At 34.0% G+C, this 22,891-nt stretch overlaps 5 protein-coding genes across 5 annotated transcripts; 2 read left to right on the top strand and 3 right to left on the bottom strand.

Moving 5' to 3' along the window:
• Positions 1-6,894: 6,894 nt before the first annotated feature.
• LOC9314995 (ATP-dependent zinc metalloprotease FTSH 4, mitochondrial) lies at positions 6,895-10,776 on the top strand. The gene is made up of 7 exons (XM_002880701.2): positions 6,895-7,243; positions 7,675-7,762; positions 7,842-8,114; positions 8,242-8,478; positions 8,555-8,679; positions 8,877-9,353; positions 9,493-10,776. The coding sequence occupies exons 1-7, from the start codon at positions 7,217-7,219 to the stop codon at positions 10,420-10,422; spliced, it is 2,157 nt and encodes a 718-aa protein (XP_002880747.1). The 5' UTR covers positions 6,895-7,216; the 3' UTR covers positions 10,423-10,776.
• On the bottom strand, positions 10,755-12,267 carry LOC9314994 (probable E3 ubiquitin-protein ligase RNF217). Its single transcript, XM_002878881.2, has 3 exons — positions 11,944-12,267; positions 11,098-11,873; positions 10,755-11,016 (listed from the first exon to the last, which is right to left on the bottom strand). Exons 1-3 carry the CDS (start codon positions 12,262-12,264, stop codon positions 10,860-10,862), a joined length of 1,254 nt encoding a protein of 417 aa, XP_002878927.2. The 5' UTR covers positions 12,265-12,267; the 3' UTR covers positions 10,755-10,859.
• Positions 12,268-12,898: 631 nt separating this feature from the next.
• LOC9316814 (probable E3 ubiquitin-protein ligase RNF144A-A) lies at positions 12,899-14,003 on the bottom strand. The gene is made up of 2 exons (XM_021029948.1): positions 13,716-14,003; positions 12,899-13,639 (listed from the first exon to the last, which is right to left on the bottom strand). The coding sequence occupies exons 1-2, from the start codon at positions 14,001-14,003 to the stop codon at positions 12,899-12,901; spliced, it is 1,029 nt and encodes a 342-aa protein (XP_020885607.1).
• Positions 14,004-16,230: 2,227 nt separating this feature from the next.
• On the top strand, positions 16,231-17,006 carry LOC9314993. Its single transcript, XM_021027960.1, is given in 3 exon segments — positions 16,231-16,303; positions 16,445-16,615; positions 16,618-17,006. Coding segments are annotated over 3 exon segments (306 nt in total). The 3' UTR covers positions 16,680-17,006.
• An 847-nt stretch (positions 17,007-17,853) lies between these two features.
• Positions 17,854-19,779, bottom strand: LOC9316813 (E3 ubiquitin-protein ligase arih1). Its single transcript, XM_002878879.2, has 3 exons — positions 19,447-19,779; positions 18,640-19,376; positions 17,854-18,565 (listed from the first exon to the last, which is right to left on the bottom strand). Exons 1-3 carry the CDS (start codon positions 19,726-19,728, stop codon positions 18,376-18,378), a joined length of 1,209 nt encoding a protein of 402 aa, XP_002878925.2. The 5' UTR covers positions 19,729-19,779; the 3' UTR covers positions 17,854-18,375.
• Positions 19,780-22,891: the final 3,112 nt, after the last annotated feature.

Here is a 22,891-nt window from a genome sequence, read left to right as displayed (position 1 = left end):
TAAAATCAAGTGTTATTGGATTAGTGATTTTAAATTCTACAATCAAATCCACTGTTATTGAAAACATTTTAAGTTGTGGATTTGAAATGACTTGAGTGGTTTTTGGTGGGATTTCAGAGAACATTTTAGTTAAAAATTCAAATATCCAAATCCCATGGTTTTAGGTGGGATTTGAGAGAGTTTTGATATCAAATTCCTTAATTCACCAAAATTCACCAAAATCATGTCAAAACTCATTAAAACTCAAATCACTCCAAATTCTTTCTTCAATACACCCCCCGTAATGTTTGATGTTATGACAGTGTTGTTTTATATTGTGACATATTAAGTTATATTACCACAAAGCTGCCAGTTTGATGGCAGATTTGTTAAAGTAAAAACAAAATTGCTAGAATGACCTTTGTAATGTTTTATGTTACGACATATTTGTAATTTTGAATCCCTAGCTACGATGACCATTTTTTGAATCCCTAGCTACATACTTATAGTGGTGACAGTTTTATTTCTTCCTTGTCATGACAGACTTATTAGATCAATTACCATATTTACCACGAAAAACATTAAATGTGGATATATATATATATATATATATATATATATATATATATATATATATACTTTTTGACAGCATGTGGGCATATTAATTCTAGGATTTTTGAAAAAAACGTAGCCTCCTTAATCTTTTCTCCATTGAATCAACATGAGCAATAGATTACGTTTTTTCGTTTTGGTACTTTGTTCGAGTTCATCATTTTTCCTATTGGAGTTAATCTCTTTTTACTTGTCGTTGGAGTAGAAGCAATCTTCATATTGTTTTGATATTTTTCCTCTCAATTTTGGGTTCAAGAAATCTCGTTTCTAGGTTTAGAAAAACAAAATCACAAAGCAAAGGCAATGGATTGGATATGGACCAGATGATTCTCATATGTGGTAGTTGAATTTATGAAAAAAACTGATGGTTGTTTGTTGTTGATAATGCTAGGGGTTGTCGTATTCTAGAAGGTAATCGCCAAACCAATTATGTTGATTGCATTCGAATGGTGTATGAAGATTACGGGTTGGATCACAGAGAATATGATGTCGTGTTGAACTACAAGCTTTTGAAGATGTTGTCGCAGAAGTTACCGGGTTGAATCGGAACAAAATTTTGCACATTGTCGTTGTCATTTACTCTGTTTTTAGAAGAATTCAAAACCCATCCCATGAATATGTAATCGTTTATCTCACAATGTCCTTTAATCTGTCGTTTCTTTTTTTTTTTAACATAAGGCTCGTCAAAGATGTTAAACCTCATTATGATATCTAATACGTGTTTCTCATGAGACATGTCTTGTTTTTGTTTTTGGAATTAATTCTAAAAACTGTAATAATCTAAAAACACATAAAATTCTAGAATATTAAGACAAGTACAAATAAAAATCTAACCAGTGACCAACATAAGTATGCAAAAGTTAAGTCGGTAAAACAAGGTTTAAAATCCTGAAAATAAAAAATAAAATACTACCACTCAGTGATTACATAAAACAAAGAGACTACACTACTATGAATCCTTCAGGTGAGGGATATTGAAGTATTTACGACGAGAATCAGACTTCACCGGTCCGTCTAACTCTTTGACTTCGTCATATATTTCTACAGCAAGTTTAATCCGTAGAGCTAACATGTTTTTATTGCAAAGGCCATCGAATGATTTGCCATTATACTCCAAGACATGATTTCTTCAATTCATCCTACACATCCATGCCTAAACCTTCTCTCATGACCCCTATTTTGGACACGTAGCAATTGTGGTTCATGATCCTATGTTGTAAAGGAGATCTTCCTTCTTCATAGAGCCGAGGAAGATATTTGGAGACACTACTGGAAGATGTCATTACCAAACATACAAAAAATATCATGGAACACCAAATAATATGAGCAATAGATCAATCAGCTAATAGACGATTTTCTAAAAAAATGGAAACGAAAACTTGTGATAACTCAAACTAATCCAATGGCAAAAGAAGCTTCCACAAACAATATGTCACCATGGCACTAATATAACATTAATCTCTAGCTACAACAATCCAATTTCATATCAAGCACCATTGCATTGGCGGAAACTATTTTTCTTCAACCTTAGGAGTACAAATTAAACTCATGGATGGTCAATTGAGAAGGAAGATGTCATCAATGGAGGAAGAACGGCAACAGTGATAAGAGGGGAGGATTAAAGGAAGAAGCACTCGCAAAGCAGACCCACAGAGACTCTAGCGTCGATGGCAAACAAAGATTAGGGTTTTGGGGAGTCGCCGGAGATGACGGGACGATGTGGAAGCGCCGAACGCTGAAAAATAAAAGAACCTCCAGAGAATGGAAATAGTCAAGCACGACGGATCAAATTGACGGCGGATTCTCCAGAGAAGGAGCACCGGCGGCTATGGCTACTCTCCTCTAATCGGCGGTGGCAAGATATGCAACAGAGAAGTGGAGTTCGATTTGAGAGAAGTCGTGAATTTTTTTTCTTTGTGTCGGCTGGAAAAAAAATGATTAACTAGGGAGATTAGGGTACAAAGAAGACAAATGTTTTCTTTATATATTTATTTTTAATTTAAGTTTATATGTTTATATATTTTTTATTTTGGTAGAACTGAAAATAAAATGGGTTTTTGGTTTTTTTACACAAAATTTGTGTTATTCTAGTTAACCACAAATATTAGGTGTTAATCTAGTTATTATTCTCAAAATTTGTGTCAAACTAGGTAATTTTCACTAAGGCTCTGATTGGTAACCAATTTTGAGGAAAAGAATGAGTAGGAATGTCATGTTCTTTTTGTTCCTCATTTTTTTTACCATTTATAAAGAATTTTTGTTCCATTTTCAGACATGTGGGTCCTACATTTTTCCTCTTCATTCCTAAAAAAAAAAAGAATGATAGAACAAAATTGTTCCTCCCCAAATTGTAGAGGAACAACAAGGAACAAAAATTTAAAATTCGTTTTTAATTTTTATATAATTTTAAAATAGCTTTTTTGATGATATTTACATTTTTATACATAAATAATTCCTATATTTTTATTATATATTTATGTATAAAAAAACTTTTATCAAAACTTTAATTTAAATGAATATTATGACTTTGTTTTAAATTAGTATTTATACTAAAATAAATAAATAAATGCTTTCAAGTGAAATTTATATTATTTTAAAATAAAATATTTGAATTTATACTATATTTCGTTTCAAATTAAAATAAAACATTAATTTTAAATAAAATTTATAAACTAAATAAAATACATAATTTTTAATAATTATTATGTTAAATATTTGTTCAATTTTTTGGTTACCATTTACCATAATCATTTATTCAATTCTTATGTTCCTTTTGGTTCCTGGTTTTGATCATTTTCCTTTCATTTTTGTTCCTTTTCATTCCTTTTTTTTCCTGTTCCTATTGTTCTTTTTTTTGTCACCAATCGGAGCCTAATATATAACTAACATTTCATAAGTTGTTTGTTTAGAATTTATTTCATGTTTTCATATACTAGATTGACACATGGCAATCTCTCAACTGCTGACGTAGCGAAAAGATGGAGATAGTTGTCTAATTTTCATATATATGATTTAGGGTTTACTTTTAGGCAAATATAAGATACTAAATCAACATAATTACTTTTTCATTTATTTAAATATATTTTAAAGATAACAAAATGTATTTATTGTTTTTAAGATAGATAATTTTAAATAAGTGTTAAACAATGTAATTAAAAATAAATAAAAATTAGAATGAATTATTTACTTTAGAGTTGTAGAAATGCATTAAAATGATTACTAAAAACGCACTAAAAATAATATTTTATCAAATTAATTCAGTTGATGTGAATTGTTATAACTAACAAATTATGGATGAAAAATCATGCACGTTAGGTGGGTACTGGCCTAGTTGAACTAAAATGTGTAAAATTCGACAATTCGACATTAATAAAATATGTAAAATTCTACACTAACAATGATTTTTCAAATTGAACTAAAATGTCAGTGTTTCAACATGTTAATCTACTTAACAAAATATAATAACATTTGTGTATGCATGACAGACCCACTCATATCCTAGTGGGGTCAATCAACACTGCTTTGATTTGTTTGTTTATATGGGCTTATAAAATATGTATCTAGTCTTTTTTTTTTTGTTCAAAAAATATGTCTCTAGTCTAATTTACCTTTTTAATCAAATAAATCAAATCATTTCTTCAAAGTTATTATTTTATTTTTATTTCATCAAGAATTTAGTACAAACCACCCAACCTTATTTAAATTCCATGCGACCCAATAATTGGGGAAAATCCACTTTTAAGTATTTTTTCTAAAATTTGAAACAAAGAGTTAAATGTTTTAATCTAATTTTTATTTTTGCTATCTTATTTTGCTAATAGATAACAAAACACAACAAAACGAGAAAACATCAAGCCCGTAAGCCTATCCTTGTCATCTTCCGCAAACAACTTTCCACTTATGATTATGTCTTCCTCAAATACCGTGTGATTCACCCCATTTCAATATGTTTTGTGTGGTGTTAGGGAAAACATATGATATCTTTTTTCTTTATAAATCTTTGCATTTTATTTAATGTGGAATGACCTATATGCATGATGATTGATCATGATTCTTGCTTAAAATGCATGTGTAGAGTTGAGGAATTGCTCGCATCAAAGTTATATTGTAAAGTAGCATGTATATTACTGCTTTACTGGTAGTGCTCTTTCGACTTCTGGTGGATATTCTCTGATTTTATAAATTTTTATCTAGAATTCTATCGACCACTAAACATATTCTTATATCATATACATAGTTTACTTAGTTATCATTTATTACGTTTTTCGGAAATGTAGGTCATACGAAGTGAGAGTTTGGCTAGAAAAAATAAGCTAGACCATAAGCGTTTAATAATAACTCAAATTTAATTATAGTCCCTATATTTTGCAATTTTGTCATATTTTTCTCCTATATTTTCTTCCTTCTCCAACAAAAGGACAAACCCTAAACAAAATTACACTATTCACTAGCTCTATGTTTGCATTTCATTATATTTGTGAATTAATGACTAAACCATTTCTATATTTCATATATTGTTTGTTTTATAAACTCTAATTTATTTATTTTACATGTCAAATTAATACAATTACTAACCTGTTATAGTAAAATAGAATGGTACAATGTTCTTAACATATTCTTTCGATCAAAAAAAAAAGTCTACGTAACTTTGTACAAAAATTGTAACTTCACCTATTTTTCATTAGAATATTGACTAATTAATTATTAAAAAATAAAACACATATCGTACGTCTAATAAATTGCACAATAATTTATCTTACTCATTGTGTCACGCACACAAAATTGGTCTTACCCATTGTGTCACGCACACAAAATTGGTCTTTGGTCCAATTGGATCAATTTTTTTCGGGTGTGTCCATAGCCGTCCGTAATGGTTTGGACTGGACTAGCCCATGGACGGACCACCCAATTGCCAGCTCTACTCAAAATTAATGAAATTAGCTAAGTTGTACTTAGATGACATTAGTCATATGAACTGCATATTTCCTTAGCATTAGTTGAATATACATTGTCAATGTTTAAAGTGATTAAAGATTTTTTTATCCGAAGAGCCTTTGAGATCTTGCTCATATGTTGGTGACAACACGAAACATATATATCACTTTCTTTGATTTATATGCTTTTGAAGCTAGTTTTGATTTTACATATTGCTACTTGAGATAAGTTTTCAACAGTAAAGACCGTGAGACACATCAATACAATTAGATTATGGATCAATATTCTAGTGACTTTTATATTTTATTGAGATTTTTAAAAGATGAGACATGATGAAAAGATTTTAAGACATGAATATCCAAAGATCTTTTGTAGAATGACGTAGATTTAAATTATATATATATATATATATATATATATTCTTATACCGGATTAAGTATATAACATAAAATTTATACAAATTGTCTCTTCTAAATAAATAATTTAATGTGTGTCATTCAACACAATTATCACTTTTTCTTATAATTTTATTAAAATGATATTTTACACCTTCCATCTAATTATAAATCTCACACCAAATTGGTGAAACATTTATGCATTATATTCATCAATATTATATATATATATATATAATATTTTGTCGGCTATTCATCAATGTATATATTTTACTATCAATACAAATTAATTTCTCAAATATATATATTTATTATAAATAAAACTATTCATAAATTGAAAGTTGAAACACAATAATATTTATGACACCGGTTCTTAAGTAGTAACATGGTTTATTCCTCTTTTGTTAAGAATTGAGTAAAAGACTAAAAGTTTCACTGTTGATAAAAAAAAAGTTACATTGTTGACAAAAAAAATACAAAACAAAAAAGACTAAGGTGGTGTTATAATGTTATTGGTTAGTGAAGTTAAAGTCAACTCCATTAGAGTTAAAGTCTTATCAGATTTCAAATGCAACCAGAGGTGGTGGGCTAGTGGTTCTAGCTTGGTGGAAGAGTCGCCCTGTTGGTCTAGGCCAGTGATCGATTCTCCCTAGACGCAGAATTGCTCAGCTTTATCCCTTTGTCAACATGGGTATGAGCCCATTGTTTACGACCCATTTGAAAACCTGGAGGGAACTCTACCAGTGGAATATCCTCTCTCCAGAGATTAGTCTTAGGCCCCTCCATAGGCTTAGGGATTTACTGTGAGTAACCAAAAAAAAAATCAGATTTCAAATGTTTCTTTCTTTTTTTTTTTTTTTTTAACCAGATTTCAAATGCTTCTAGTTAGTAATAATAATGCTTCAATCTCACTGATTCAGTCTCTTTTCCACTTAAAATGCTTCTAGTTAGTAATAATGCTGAAATACTTCTAGGTCCTTCTTTTAATTCGGGCCGCCAGAAAAAGCCCACTAAAATGAAATATTGGGTTTGGGTATGTCCAAGGATATTTATGTAATTTAACTTCAGAGGCGACCTACATATCTCGTGCGTGTCTTCACCTGCTGCACAATTTTCTCTCTCACCCGATAAACCAAACAGGTCTCTCACGGGTAATTTAGTGTTTTCAAGACTTTAGGGAATAAGATTAGAACGGTTCTTCCCAAACACAAAGAAGAAGTCTTTTGTTTCCGATATAGATCGAGGAACTTCGATTTTCGGACATTAACAGACACCGTGAAGGAGAGATTTGATTGATGGCTTGGAGGCGCATCATCACCAAGGTTTTTTTTTTTACATTTTTCTCCTTTTATGTAATATTAATACGAAAAAGGTTTCGAATTTGGTTAATACTGTAGTGGATTTGATCTAATTTGATATCATTTATAATGGGTTTTATCAAGATCTTTGTGATTCATAAGCTAAAGATGATATTTTTCAAACCCTAGACGCTCCAAACCTTCTCTGCCCTCAAAATGTTGTCTTTTAAGATTCTAGATTGTCTCTGGGATACTGTTAATTGATTGATTTGAATACCCAATTCACCTAATTTTGATATTGGCAAAAAAAAAAGTTTTAATTTTTTTGATTCAGAATGGGTAAAAGATTTCACCTTTATCAAAAGATTTTGGTTTTTATGTGTTTTCTAGTGTTATTTTGAGTTTGGGATTAGTAATTTTAACTCATTACCATTGATTTTCTTCATCGATGACAGGTTTCGAGTCATGAAAGGGAATTGAGCAGCTTAAGAAGCTTACTTGTTAGAGCTTACTCTTCCTTTCCTAGAGTGGGAGTTACTGGAGGTATATTTTTATCGTGTTATGAGTAGTTTTGTTGTTTCAGAAGTGTTTTTGATGTTAATGGGTTATTTTTGATCTATAGCTGTAGGTGGTGGTGGAGCTTCTTTACCGCGAACGAGGTTTCAATCGAGTTATGTTGGTAGCTTTGCTCGGAGAGTGCGTGATAGAGAAGAAGTTAATGAGGTTGCACATCTGAGAGAGCTTTATCGGAGAAATGACCCTGAGGCTGTTATCAGAATGTTTGAGAGCCAACCATCTTTGTATTCGAATGCCTCTGCGTTGTCTGAATACATTAAGGCATTGGTCAAAGTTGATAGGCTGGATCAAAGTGAGCTGGTACGAACATTGCAAAGAGGTGGGTAAGGAGGGAGAGACTTCTTGTCTGATTCTTAATGGATAGTGTCCTTAGTTTCATATTTGTATTTGCAGCTTGTGAGCCATTTCTCTATAAAATATTGGTAAACGTTTTGGTTTTCTTCTAGGTATTGCTGGTGTTGCAAGGGAGGAAGAGACTTTTGGAGGTCTGTCGGCATTTAAAAACGTAGGAAAACAAACAAAAGATGGTGTCCTTGGAACTGCTAGTGCACCGATCCATACGATATCAACTGAGAGGACTCACTTTAAAGAACAGCTATGGAGTACAATCCGAACTATTGCAGTTGGGTTTTTACTCATTTCTGGTATTGGAGCTCTTATTGAGGATAGAGGAATTGGCAAAGGTAGTTTGGTTTTATTATCTTCAGTGATACAATAGCATATTGGATGATTCTGTTCTAACTAATTTTTGCTTGTTAGGACTCGGTTTGCACGAAGAAGTGCAACCTAGTATGGATTCGAGTACCAAATTTACTGATGTAAAGGGTGTTGATGAAGCAAAAGCTGAGCTAGAGGAAATTGTGCATTATCTTCGCGACCCTAAGGTAAATTCACAGTGTTTGTGTGTTTTTCTAAATTTTGTTTAGTGGTGTAAAGTCGAAAGCATAAAGCATGTGAAGTTATCATATAGACCTTGATCCTCTGAATTCTGTGCCGGATTTTGTTTTTAGAGTTAGTACTGTTTTATTCTTTGGCCTCACTATGTCATCTTGAGTTTTCTTTCTTTTTATCTTCGTTGCAGAGGTTCACTCGTCTGGGCGGAAAGCTTCCTAAGGGTGTGTTGCTTGTTGGTCCTCCTGGGACAGGAAAAACTATGCTTGCTAGAGCTATTGCTGGAGAAGCTGGAGTACCTTTCTTCTCCTGCAGTGGTAGTGAATTTGAAGAGATGTTTGTTGGAGTTGGAGCCAGAAGAGTGAGAGATCTTTTTAGTGCTGCAAAGAAGTGCTCCCCTTGTATTATATTTATCGATGAAATAGATGCGATTGGAGGAAGTCGCAATCCCAAGGACCAGCAATACATGAAGATGACATTGAACCAAATGCTCGTTGAGTTGGATGGATTTAAACAGAATGAAGGAATTATTGTGGTTGCAGCAACAAATTTCCCAGAGTCATTGGATAAGGCCCTGGTTAGACCTGGGAGGTTTGATCGCCATATTGTTGTACCTAACCCAGACGTTGAAGGTCGACGCCAGATTTTGGAGTCTCACATGTCAAAGGTAACTTTTATTTATGCACTAGACAGCTCAGGGTTTGCGCTAATGGCATTAGCCTGTGTAGTGAATTTTTCAGTGACTTGTAATACAAAAATGGGATGAATATTGAACTGTTGGTTGGCTGTCTTTACTGCGTTTTCAGGTACTTAAGGCTGAAGATGTTGATTTAATGATCATCGCTAGAGGAACGCCTGGATTTTCTGGCGCTGATTTGGCGAATCTGGTCAATGTTGCTGCTTTAAAAGCTGCAATGGACGGTTCTAAAGACGTGACAATGTCTGATCTTGAGTTTGCCAAAGACAGAATCATGATGGGAAGTGAGAGAAAATCTGCAGTTATATCTGACGAGTCAAGAAAGCTGACTGCTTTCCATGAAGGTGGTCATGCCCTTGTTGCCATCCACACAGAAGGGGCTCTTCCAGTCCACAAAGCAACCATTGTGCCTCGTGGTATGGCTCTTGGCATGGTTTCTCAACTACCAGATAAAGATGAGACGAGCATTTCTAGGAAACAGATGCTTGCTCGGCTTGATGTTTGTATGGGAGGCCGGGTAGCCGAAGAGTTGATTTTTGGGGAAAGTGAGGTAACTTCGGGTGCATCTTCTGATCTTGAGCAGGCAACTAAACTCGCTAGAGCGATGGTCACGAAATTCGGTATGAGCAAAGAGGTAGGTCTTGTGGCACATAACTACGACGACAATGGGAAAAGCATGAGCACCGAGACAAGGCTTCTCATTGAGAGTGAAGTGAAACAACTTCTGGAAAAGGCTTATAACAATGCGAAAACCATCCTCACAGTTTACAACAAAGAGCTTCATGCCCTTGCAAATGCTTTGCTTCAACACGAAACTCTGTCTGGTAAGCAGATTAAAGAATTACTTACCGATCTTAACTCTCCACAGCTGCAAAAGCGTCAAGAAGTAGTTGCAAAGCAAAGCAACCCTGTTCCTCCATCAACCCCTAGCTCAGCATCATCAGCAGCCGCAGCAGCTGCCGCAGCCGCAGCCGCCGCTGCAGCAGCAGCTGCAACCGCCGCAACCAAAGGTAAAGACATGGCTCCAGTAGGGTCTTGAAAATAAAGGAGCTAGCCTTTGGTAGAAGAAGGCGTTTTCTTGTATTTGTGTATGTTGGGGTAATTGAAGTGGGAATAACTCTTTATTTTGAGAGTTTTTAGAATCAATGAGAGGCTGGTGAGAGTTAAGAGTATTAAGCTTAGGACAATGAGATTAACATCTCAGGTTTTTCGATATCTCTATCTCACAGACGGAATCTCGCTGCAAAATGGTATGTGTTCTCTTTTTCTCCTAATGTTTTCGGAATCTTGTGGGATGTTATTTAGAAGTTTGGCTCGTACAGTTTCAGCTTTACACTAAATTCTAAAGCCTGCTTGTAAGACTTGATGCAATAAGTTTAATAATCTCTAGTTATTGGTCTAGTCTAATCACTTTCTGCTCAAAGCAAGTCCTTAAAAACAGAGCACACAACTGATTACACTGTTCTATTATATAAACTATCTTATGAAGAATATCATAATAACAGCAACAATACTGACTAGCATTAGCCCTAGGACTTCTGGCTCTAGATCTTCATACGAAAAGTAATAGGCATGACCATGAGAGCAAGATCCAGCATCGGCTCCACATCCGTAGCAAAACTCATGTCCACATCTGTCATTTGTCAAGTAACTTGTGTTGATACATAAACTCGAAGTCAACGAAATCGAAAAGAGATGCGACTAGAGATGATACCTGCAAATTACGTGGACGCATCCTTCAGAAAGTTCAATCATTTGTTTGCACTTGCTGCATTGACGCCAACTTTTCTGATTTGCTAGCTGTGTAAGCTTGTTATCGTTTGTCGCACGATTTGAATGCAACTCTTTGTAACGTTTGCACGACAAGTTATTATGCCACGGAACTTTACACTTGATGCAAAAGGGTTCACCGCATTTGACACAACATCTCTTACTTCCAGTGAGTTGATACAGCTCGGTTAGTGACATTAAAGCTGAGCACGTCGGGTTTGGGCAGTAAACTCTATCCGTTACATGAATCGCGTCCTCTCTGATCCTTTGTTCCCACATCTCTTTTAGTTTAGGTGTCAAAATGTTGACACAACGTCCATAAGTCAGCTTAGATTTGCAGCGATATTGAGGACATGTCACCGAATATCCACCGGCTAGTCTCACCTCTATATGTCGTCTCACACATTCGGAACAAAACACATGACAACATATATCAACAGAAAACATCTGATCCGCATTGATGTCATCGTCGAAACAAATACTGCAAGTCATTTTCGGATGAAACAGCGCAGGCACATCTATCTTTCCCGGATGAAACAGAGTAGGCATAGCTATTTTGGTCTTAGAACAGATTGCTTCCATTCCAACTTTATAGGCAAATTCAACTTGATTTCGAGTCACCCGAACCGCGATGCTAGAAGTAAAACGTTTCCTGATACCTTGTACATCACGGATTAGCAAGGCAATGTTTTCTTGCTGAGGCACGGATCTCCCCATGACCTAAGGGTTTTAAAGCAAAACATCAATTATAAGATTGAAGTAAAAGACGTGTTGGCCAAGGAAAACTTACCCATTCGAAAATCTGATTGTTATCGCAACAGATTGAGATATGATTGATCCCCAAACTCACGGCTTCGCTTAATCCGCACTTTAATGCCATAAGCTCAGCTTCCAAAAGTGTGATTAGTGAATCATGAATTGGACCCTTCATCTGAAACATCAGACCATCCTTGTAGCCGCAAATTGCAACCCTAAATTCTGCCGATAACTCCGTCGTCTCCTCACTAACCAAACCCTTGAAGTAAAGGCTGTACGGCGAGGATTTTGACGGTGATGGATTTCCGGCATGTTTTAGGTTATCTGCTCGTCCTAGAGTGCCTTCCTCTTCCATATCTACTTGCAGATTCGTTATATGGAGTCACGTTTAATGATTCAATAATATATAGTAAACCCTTAGATTATAGAATTATTAATCATCAATAAATTGCTACACGTGTCAATAATTTTAAATTTTAAAATAAAAAAGAATATTAATAAAATGGAAAGAAATAAAAAAAGATTAATTTGTGTGTTTGTTTTTTCTAAAACATTTAACTTTGTTTCCCTAATCCAAAAAGAAATTTAAGAAAGAAAAAAACAACTAACATATAAAAATTACTAAAATATATTAACGAGATATCTTAGTAATAATGGAATCAATATGATATTATTATTAATAATAGTGATATTACTTGCATAATAATATGATAACAACAATTCCAATTATCACTAAAAATAAGAGAAAACACCAGCAGCAAATTTGAGGACACCGTGTCCGCGTTCGTAACGGGCGTCGACGTCGAGGATAGTGTTCAAGATAGTAGTGTTGAGGAATGTGGTGACCATGGTTGCACAATCCAGCATCGGCTCCACATTGATAACAAAAACTATGTCCACATCTGCCATTTATCAAGTAACTAGAGTTGATACGTACATAAATTCTGATAAACCAAGTTCGAAAGGAGATGTACTGATTAAAGACAATGTTACCTGCAAATTACACTGAGGCATCCAGAAGAACGTTCAATCATGTGTTTACACTTGCTGCATTGACGCCACGATTTCTCATTCGCTAGACCTTTTAGCTTTCCATCGTTTTCTGTAGGATTTGGATGTAACCTCTTGTACTGGTCGCACAACAAGTTATTATGCCACGGTACTTTGCACTTGGTGCAAAAGGGTTCGCCGCATTTTACACAGCATCTCCTAAATCCAATGATAAGTTCAGAGAGCTCGGTTTCCGACATTAAAGTCGAGCACCTCGGGTTTGGGCAATAAACTCTATTCGTTACCGGGATGGAGTCTTCTTTAGTCTTTTGTTCCCACATCTCTTTTAGTTTAGGTGTCAAAAGGTTGACACAACTTCCATAAGTCAGCAGAGATATGCAACGATAATCAGGACATCTTATCAAACTTCCCTCTAGTAGTCTCACCTCTATATGTCGTTTAACGCATTCAGAACAAAACATATGACCACATTTATCAACAGAAAACATCTGATCAGCATTGATGTCATCGTTCAAACAGATATTGCAAGTCTCTTTCTGAGAAGGAATATCTATGATGATATCAGAAGAGATTGCTTCTATTGCAAATTCGTAGGCAAAATTTGATTGGTCTCGAGTCAACAGAACAGGGATGCTAGATGTCAAAGATTTTCTGATGCCTTGCACATCAAGCATTAGCAAGGCAATGTTTTCTTGCTCTGGCGTGGATCTCCCCGTGACCTAAATAAAAAACAATTCAAGGAAAAACATCAATTATGAGATTGAAGCATAAACGTGTGAGCCAAGGAAAACTTACCAATTCGAAAATCTGATCATGATCGCAGCAAATTGAGATATGATTGATCCCCAAACTCACGGCTTGACTTAATCCGCTCTTCAACGCTATAAGCTCAGCCTCCAAAAGTGTAATTGCGGGGTCATGAATTGGCCCCTTCATGTCAAACAATAGATCTTCCTTGTCGCCGCAAATTGCAACGCCGAATGCTGCGAATAACATCGCTTTTTCCTCGGTTACCAAACCCTTGAAGTAAAGCCTGTACAAAGGTTTTCCGGCGGGTTCTACTTCTAGGTCATCTTTCTCCATATTTACTTGAAGCTTCTTTTTAAGGAGACGATTTATCACTCAATAATATATATAGAGCTATATATTTTTTTTGTAAAAGAAGGAAAAGTCAGTAGAAATAGAAATTGTAGGAAAATAAGGCTAGAAAAAAAATAGAAGAAAATCAGATTAGACTTTAGCGTGAGTTTTGTTTCCATATCTGCTAGGTCTTAGGTCAGTCACTGACGTATCACGATTATATGGTCTACCATCAAAGAGGACTGGAAATCTGCATGCGTGTTTAAAGGACTACACATACAATGGAAGAACAAAACCAACGAGTGACGAACCTAGAAATTATTTTGACTACGATCAAAATATTAAAAATAAAATAAAGTAAAAATGATTCATATTATGATAGTAAAATACATATGAACTGTGCGTATATAAGAAGGTTTTATCACACAGCTAGTGGTCAAATAAATAACCACTATAAATAATTAATTTACAATTAAACCGGAGATATAAGAAGGTTTTTTACTTTGGTTTTCTTTTTTAAATAAGCAACTATTTTTTGTTAATAAATTTAACATTTAATCATTTAAATAATGAATTTTTGGTACATTAGTAATGTAAGATTGTGCAAACCATGTAAAACTTAGCGTCTATGTTAACATTACTCCATCAGATAAGTTTTAAACCATACCCAAGCTAAAACTGTACCAGAGAAAAACCAAATCATACTTAACTGCGTGTTCACATGGTTCTAAAGGTGAAAATACCAAATATTCAAAACAAAAATCCTAGTTATAGCTCATCAAGTTAAATGAAAAGGGTAAAAAAATTAGATAAGTTACGTCTTAAGTTATACCTTGGAGACAGATTTGTAGCAGAAAGAACTAAAAACGTTTTACCATGACTAAAATTGAAGCAATGACTATATTTTGTGTTTTGAATCTTTCAAAATAAACATGAGGAGAATGTACGTAAGCATGATCCATATCGATGTTGTTTTTTTTCGTAATGAGGAACAAATACGGTATCAGGATTCATAATCCTATTTTAGTGCAACATTCATTTTTTTTTTTGGGGTCAATTTTACATATGTTTATGATTATGCATGTGGTGCTAATAAACGACCTTGTAACTTTTCATTGCTGTCTCCAAGGTTAGTTTTATATACCCAAACCACGATTTCTATTCTTCCAACAATTCAAAAGATCAAAAAGATCTTGACTTATGAACAAACTCTCAATTTAAACATTGATTTTTTTTTGTAGCCATACTAAATCTGGATCATTCCTATTTCCTAAATTTTAAACTCCTTTCCTTAAATTTTTGTTTCTAACTGGTCATAAGCCATTTTACCGTGAAACATTGAACTGTTATACAATATATATAACAAATTTGTGCCTCGACGGTCCCCACGTAACCTATGAGGATGATGGTTAGTTTAAAACACATGGATTTGATTTTCTTCCTTCTATTTTGTTTTGTGTTGTAAAACAAGTGGCTATATCGTTATATACTACATTACGTGTAGAGAGCTAAATTTTAAAAATGCTAATAGAGTTAACGATAACAATGAACTAAGTAGTGTTACGGAATACTTCATTGTTTACAATAAATATTACGTGTTTTTTTCGCTGAAGCTTTCCATCGTTGTTAGTGATAAGAATTTTTAAACCATACTTTACCCTAGACACGACAACATCAAATTTTCAATTGAAAAAGATTTATTTTGGAATAAACAGTCCAACTTTGAATAGGTTTTGACCCGTGATCCTATAAGCTTTCTAGGTCCAAAGACTAATTTTGAGATCCAGGAAAACTATGTTAGAATTAGAACTCCGTTGACTAATTCTACTCGAACCCAGGTGACTGAGACTTTTCTCTTTTCTACCACTAGACCAAGGCGACTTGGTTGACCCTTACTCTTATTAATAGTCATAGCAACAATAATAGCTACTCCTCGTTGAGTTTTGTAACTTTGTATTTAAGTTATCTTTAAATTGAAAGATTGTGATTTGAGAGTTTTGGAGAGAAGTCGAGTGTGGATCACAGTCGCGGGTAATTTCTCTCCCAATTCTTCTTCTACTTCTGAGCACAGTCTCTTACGCCATTGATGGGTCTCTGTTGATTCCGGCGACGATGAAACCCCGTGGCTCATGGTTCTTCAATCGTGATCCGCTACAACTTCTCGGTGAAGCTATCCATACAAAATCAAGAGAGCAGTAGAGAGGAGAAGATTTTGCGAGACAATGCCGTTATGAGCTCTATCGGTGGAGTAGCGATGCAGAGTGGAAGAGAGTCTTCACGGCGAGGAACGAGGGAAGACGACAGTTAGATCTAGGGATTGGAGATTCTGGAAGTTTCATGGGGTCGCCGCGTGATGGGGGAGGTCGACTCCGGCCCGATGAAGCTAAGCCACCGTCGATGGTCCTCAGATCTACTCCCTACTGCCTTCAACTCTCACGACTGAGCATGGAGATTCACGACAAAGGATGGTCGGACCTCTTCTTCCTCCTCAAAACTGCTCTACGATGGCAGGATGGCAACAGATCCTGGATCACCATCTCCGTTCGGCACGCGTCGTCCATGTTCACCGGAGATTTTTTGTTCTGGCGAGTTTATGCAGTTCTTGGACGGCGGCTCTGTCGTGTTCTACGATTAGAGATTAGGGTTTTTCTTTGGCTCCGATTTAGATCGGTTAAGTAAAACCTAGTCGGTTTTGTAATAGATGGTTTAGTTAGGTTAGATGTTAGTGGATTGGGCCTTAATAAGAAAATGTGTGGCCTAAATCCGGAAATAGTTCAATGGACCTTTTATTTATAAAATTTGCATACCCTTTAATAAAGGGAAAAAAAAAAAAAACAATACTAGCTACTCGAAACTATCTATGCTGCATTACAGGATTAGGTGGAGGGACAAACATTCTAAGGATCAATACTTTTTTTTTTTTTTTTGATAACCCAGGTTTCCTGTCACTAGCCGACAGAGCAGGGTTCCACGTGTTAGCTATCGGCGGCGAGCCGACAGAGCAGGGTTCCACGTGTTAGCTATCGGTTCGCACAGACTAGCCACGTGGGCGGCCAAACGGCTCTCCACGTGTTGGCTCCTGGAGGCCTGCGGAGCGCCAATGTGAATACGCAGTGGCCAGGAATCGAACCCTGGTGGCGGTACTCACAGCTGTGAGCCCTTTACCACCAGACCACGACCGCCTGGTTAGGATCAATACTTTGTTACCATTTTACCAATATTCCTGTCACCAGTTATAAACAGTGTTCTAAAAAGCGGTCTAGGCGGTCGCTTAGGCCCCGACTAGGCGCTAGGCTCTCATGCGACGCCTATATAACTGCCTTGACCGCCTAAAATTACATAGATCTTGTTTAATGTATTTTTTCAATTTCAATTAGAGTTTTATTTATATATATAGTTATCAATATTTATATATTGTTTAATATAAATATAAATAAATGTTTTATCTAGTTTTTGTTTATAATTTCATAATTTTTAGTTTTATATAGATATTTTATATAATTTCTATATATAATATTATATTTATAATATTTTATGTTATAAACGTTTAAACCGCCTAAAAAATATCTTAGGCCCCGATTAGGCGTTCTAGGCGCTAGGCACTGGATCACCGCCCGATTAGCGCCTAGCGCTTTCTTGAACACTGGTTATAAATAATCTCAGCCTCGATCACATGGTTAACCATTAACCAATTGAGTACTAATTAAGAGTATTTAATAATATATTTTTGAGGAAAAATTCGACCGAATCCAAACCAAAAACCATACTAAATTAATTTACTGTAACGAACTCGAATGGTAAATAATTTTTTGATAATAACACCACGACTTTCCCTTAATCTCTAATCGATGTGGGTTAAGTTCCCCAATGACTTGATATCCAAATTTTAATTTAACATGGAGATATCTTGCGTTGAAGATGTATATGTTTGATGGAACCCGGACCAAATAATCCACCGTTATCAGCCCAAAGATCAATCAATTTGATCAATCATGTGTGGCTTGTCCATTGCCTATCCTAGATTAATATTCTGGTGCTTATATTCATCACATACGCCGCCAGTAGACCGGAAGTACCGAAGAAAAAGCAAGAAGGGTTTAAACCAAGATTGTAACTTGGGACAGAAGAAAGACAATATTTATCCAAAAACCCCTAAATGGCAAAGGAAGATGAGTGATAAAAGAAACCACCGGTAGAGCTAGAGCTTCTCCGGACTATTAAATGTTATAGGAGGCTGATGAGCAATTTTCAATCCTAGTAAAAAATCAAATTGATCTTGGCTTGTTGCTGGAAGGAGATGATCACTCGAGATTGCAAGTAGAATATATCATGACAAATCAATTGAAGTGGCTATGTCGTTTTTGCTATAACCGTCTTACGAGAACCGTCTTATGAGGAATATTATAGTAACAACAACAATAGCAATTATCACCAAAAAGAAAACAGAACAGCAGCAAAAAGCACAGCATGGTGTCAAAAGCAGATCATCTGTAAGAGGTAAGCCATGACCATGAGAGCAATCTCCAGCATCGGCTCCACATCGGTAGCAAAACTCATGTCCACATCTGCCATTTATCAAGTAACTTGTGTTGGATACATAAACTCGAAGTCAAGAAAATCCAAAAGTAGATGATGATACCTGCAAATTACACTGACGCATCCAGAAGAAAGTTCAATCATGTGTTTACACTTGCTGCATTGACGCCACAATTTCTCATTCGCTAGATCTTTTAGCTTTCCATCGTTTTCTGTAGCATTTGGATGCAATCTCTTGTACTCCTCGCACGAAAAGTTATTATGCCACGGTACTTTGCAGTTGATGCAAAAGGGTTCGCCACATTTTACACAGCATATCCTAACTCCAATAATAAGTCCAGAGAGCTCGGTTTCCGACATTAAAGTCGAGCACCTCGGGTTTGGGCAATAAACTCTATTCGTTACAGGAATCAAGTCCTCTTTAGTCTTTTTCTCCCACATCTCTTTTAGTTTAGGAGTCAAAATGTTGACACAAAATTCAGAACTCAGCAGAGAACTGCAAAGATAATGAGGACAGCTGATCAAACTTCCCTCTAGTAGTTTCACCTCTATATGTCGTTTAACGCATTCAGAACAAAACATATGACCACATTTATCAACCGAAAACATCTGATCAGCATTGATGTCATCGTTCAAACATATATTGCAAGTCTCTTTCTGAGGAGGAATATCTATGATGATATCAGAAGAGATTGCTTCAATTGCAAGTTCGTAGGCAAAATTAGATTGACTTAGAGTCAACATAACAGGGATGCTAGACGTCAAATTGTTTCTGATGCCTTGCACATCACGCATTAGCAAGGCAATGTTTTCTTTGTCAGGAGTGAATCTCCCCATGACCTAAAACAATTCAAGGAAAAACATCAATTATGAGATTGAAGCATAAACGTGTGAGCCAAGGAAAACTTACCAATTCGAAAATCTGATTATGATCGCAGCAAATTGAGATATGATTGATCCCCAAACCCACGGCTTGACTTAATCCACACTTCAATGCTATAAGCTCAGCCTCCAAAAGTGTAATTGCGGGGTCATGAATTGGCCCCTTCATGTCAAACAATAGATCTTCCTTGTCGCCGCAAATTGCAACGCCGAATGCTGCGAATAACATCGCTTTTTCCTCGGTTACCAAACCCTTGAAGTAAAGCCTGTACAAAGGTTTTCCGGCGGGTTTTAGGTCATCTTTCTCCATATTTACTTGAAGCTTCTTTCTAAGGAGACGCTTTATCACTACTCAATAACATATATAAGTTTTTAAAAAGGAAAAGTAAATAGAAATCGTAGGAAAATAAGGAAAGAAAGAAAATAGAAGAAAATCAGATTAGACTTTTGTTTCCGTATTTGCTAGGTCTTAGGTCAGTCACTGACGTATCACGATGCATCCTTACAAGGCCTACGATCAAAGAGGATTGGAAATCTGCATGCGTGGTTAAAGGACTACACATACAATGGAAGAACAAAACCAACGAGTGACGAACCTAGAAATTATTTTGACTATGATCAAAATATTTAAAATAAAATAAAAATAATTCATATTATGGTAGTAAAATACAAATTAAGAGATTGCAACAATCCTAATTATAACTTAGAAGGGAAAATGGTATTTCAACCCGAACAAATAGTACGATGCGTTTTTATACCTCAACAACGATATCTTGTATATTTCAATCCCAACGCTGAAACAATTATTAAATTCGAGTGTAAAACTACATTGAGTTTAACAGAATTAGTCTATTATTTGTTTTCACTGACTCAGATGACAAGATGGTGACGAGGTGTTATTTTGTTAACCAAACGACATCGTTTTGGTCATTTGAGTCCTTTAACTCAACAAGGTGACGATGAAGTATATTGTCATTTTATCTTTACCAAAGTTATTTTGTATATATCAATTGACGTCCTTTTGTTGAGTCTATGAGATCAAAACGCATCGTTTTATTGAGTTTATGTTATATTGTTACTTTAAGCTCTAATATTATATTCGATCTAGTCTTACTATATATATATATATATATATATAGAATAAGTCGATTCAAAAAAAAATATGGTGTAAAATAAATTCAGGTCAAATAAGTAAGATAATCAATTCAGAAAATATGGGAAAAAAACTAGAAATAGAAAAAAAAAACTAAACGATAAAAAGTAACCTCAATTCAGTTAGGAGGAATAGGAAAATCAATTCATCACTATTTTGGAAAAAAAAACTAAATGTGCAATATATCAAAAAGTAATCAGACCTAAAATCATAGGAGAATAAAGAAATGTGTCCAAATCTTATCATCAATTGGTGCAATCTCATTATTTAGAATTTTGATATGATAAGATCATAAGATGCATAAAACTTTATATAATAAAAGAAGAAATACGTTTATTTAATACTTAAGATTAAAACTGTAATATAATAGCGTGTGACATTTAACTAACACTAGATTATGTACCCGCGCGTTGCGCGGGATTTTAGTTTTAATTTTTTTATCAATGCGAATCTTTGAATATAAATCTAATTAATTAAATTTTATTTTTTTTACTTTATTTTTTTTTTCAATTTTACTTTATTCATGTGCATTATCTTTCCAAAGTAGTAAAAACATTATCTCACTTTTCACTACAATTTTTTCCGTTATCTTCTATGATATACTCATCGTCTCCCGACATCGACTCTTTTCACCTTATATTGACTCACATAGAATATACTCAATTGTGAATTAGTTATCAAGATAGATTTTATATCTTTTCTCCTTACTATCTTTAAATACTCAATCATTTTAAACGTTGCATGATATTTTTACTAAAGTAACCATCAGAAAATCTGAGAAAATATTTTATCATAAGGTTTCTTTAGCCATGTTTCGGTGCATGTAAAATTGTTTTATAAAAAACATATTACATATATAAACTCATTCTTATATATTCACAAACATCGGATTTTAATATCAATTTTTTTTACTTTATCTTTACTGTTTGAAAAATACAAAATTCTCTTTTCTAAAATATGTAAATTAAGAAATCATAAAAAATATTCTAGTTTTTAAATACGTTTATTTTTTATAACAAAATCATTGTTTTCTAATTTCTAAATAGCATTCTCAAATATTATTATTAGAAAGTTTTATTATTCGAGTAGATTATTTTATTTTTATTTGTGATGTTTAGGATAGTTTTTTGTTTTGTTTCAAATCAGCTTCATTTTTTTCAATCTATGTTAATTTTATAAACACTAATTAATAATTAGTTTTTCTTTCTTAGGTATTCATTTTTTCATATAAAAAATGTTCACTTTTTAATTGAGAAAACATTAATAATATATACAAATTTATTAATTTAATTATTTATATTATATTATAATTATAAATGATAATATATATTCATTCCTTCTTATTTTTTAATTGGTATCATGAATTAATACTTAAAACTTAACAAATATATTCTCAAATTCTAAATGTGTATTTTTAAAAAATGAAGTACTTTTTTTAGTTAGGACCTTTAAATTTGGTATTTTTCAACTCTTATTTTTTTAGTTCAACTAAATAATTATAACTCTTAAAAGTGATTGTTTTATAGTCCTGGACGTTTGTTATCCAATCGGTTTCGGTTCGGTTTCATTCGGTTCTAGAGTTTAGTATCTATTCGGGTATTTTAAAATTTTGTTCGGTTCCGGTTCTTTCAGTTTTATAATTTACTATCCATTCGGGTATTTTGCTTCGGATATTTTTGGATATTTCAGTTAATTTTGAATATTTTGGATACTTTTCGGTTATTTTCTAGTATTTTTATATAGTTTTGAGGTATTTTTGATTATTCAGTCTATAAAAAACTAATATTTTTAGATATATAATTATATTTCGGGTATCCGAAATATTTCGGATTGATACCGATTCGGTTCCCGTTCTTACGGTTATAGAATTTAGTATCCATTCGGATATTTTCAAATTTTCGGTTCGGTTTGGTTCTTTATGCTCCGTTTCCGGTTCATTACCTTCGGTTCGGTTAATTTGCCCAGACCTTGTTAAATTAAAATATATCATAAGTTTCTTTTTCCTAACTCTAACCATTTAAAAATATTTATTCATTATATGTTAAGATATGATTATCTAACTTTATATTTCTCTAATCTCAATTCAAAAGTTTTATATTTTGTGTTGTATATTTATTTTTTAAGTTTTTTTCATATTTAATTTATTTTTTACAATTATTGATTTTTAATGAAAAGTAATAATTTAAAATGTGTGAATTAATTTAGTTTTTGTTTTAATAAATAACATATGTGGAGCCTACAAAAATAATAAAATGTGATGACATAGATGCTGATGTGGACACCTTAGATGGATAGACAACTCTCCTATTATATATATAGA

This window comes from Arabidopsis lyrata, assembly GCF_000004255.2.
Source record: "Arabidopsis lyrata subsp. lyrata unplaced genomic scaffold ARALYscaffold_4, whole genome shotgun sequence".
NCBI classification, from domain to species: Eukaryota; Viridiplantae; Streptophyta; class Magnoliopsida; order Brassicales; family Brassicaceae; genus Arabidopsis; species Arabidopsis lyrata.
The sequence above is the reverse complement of the archived record's forward strand: the minus strand, read 5'-3'. Positions and strand labels throughout refer to the sequence as shown.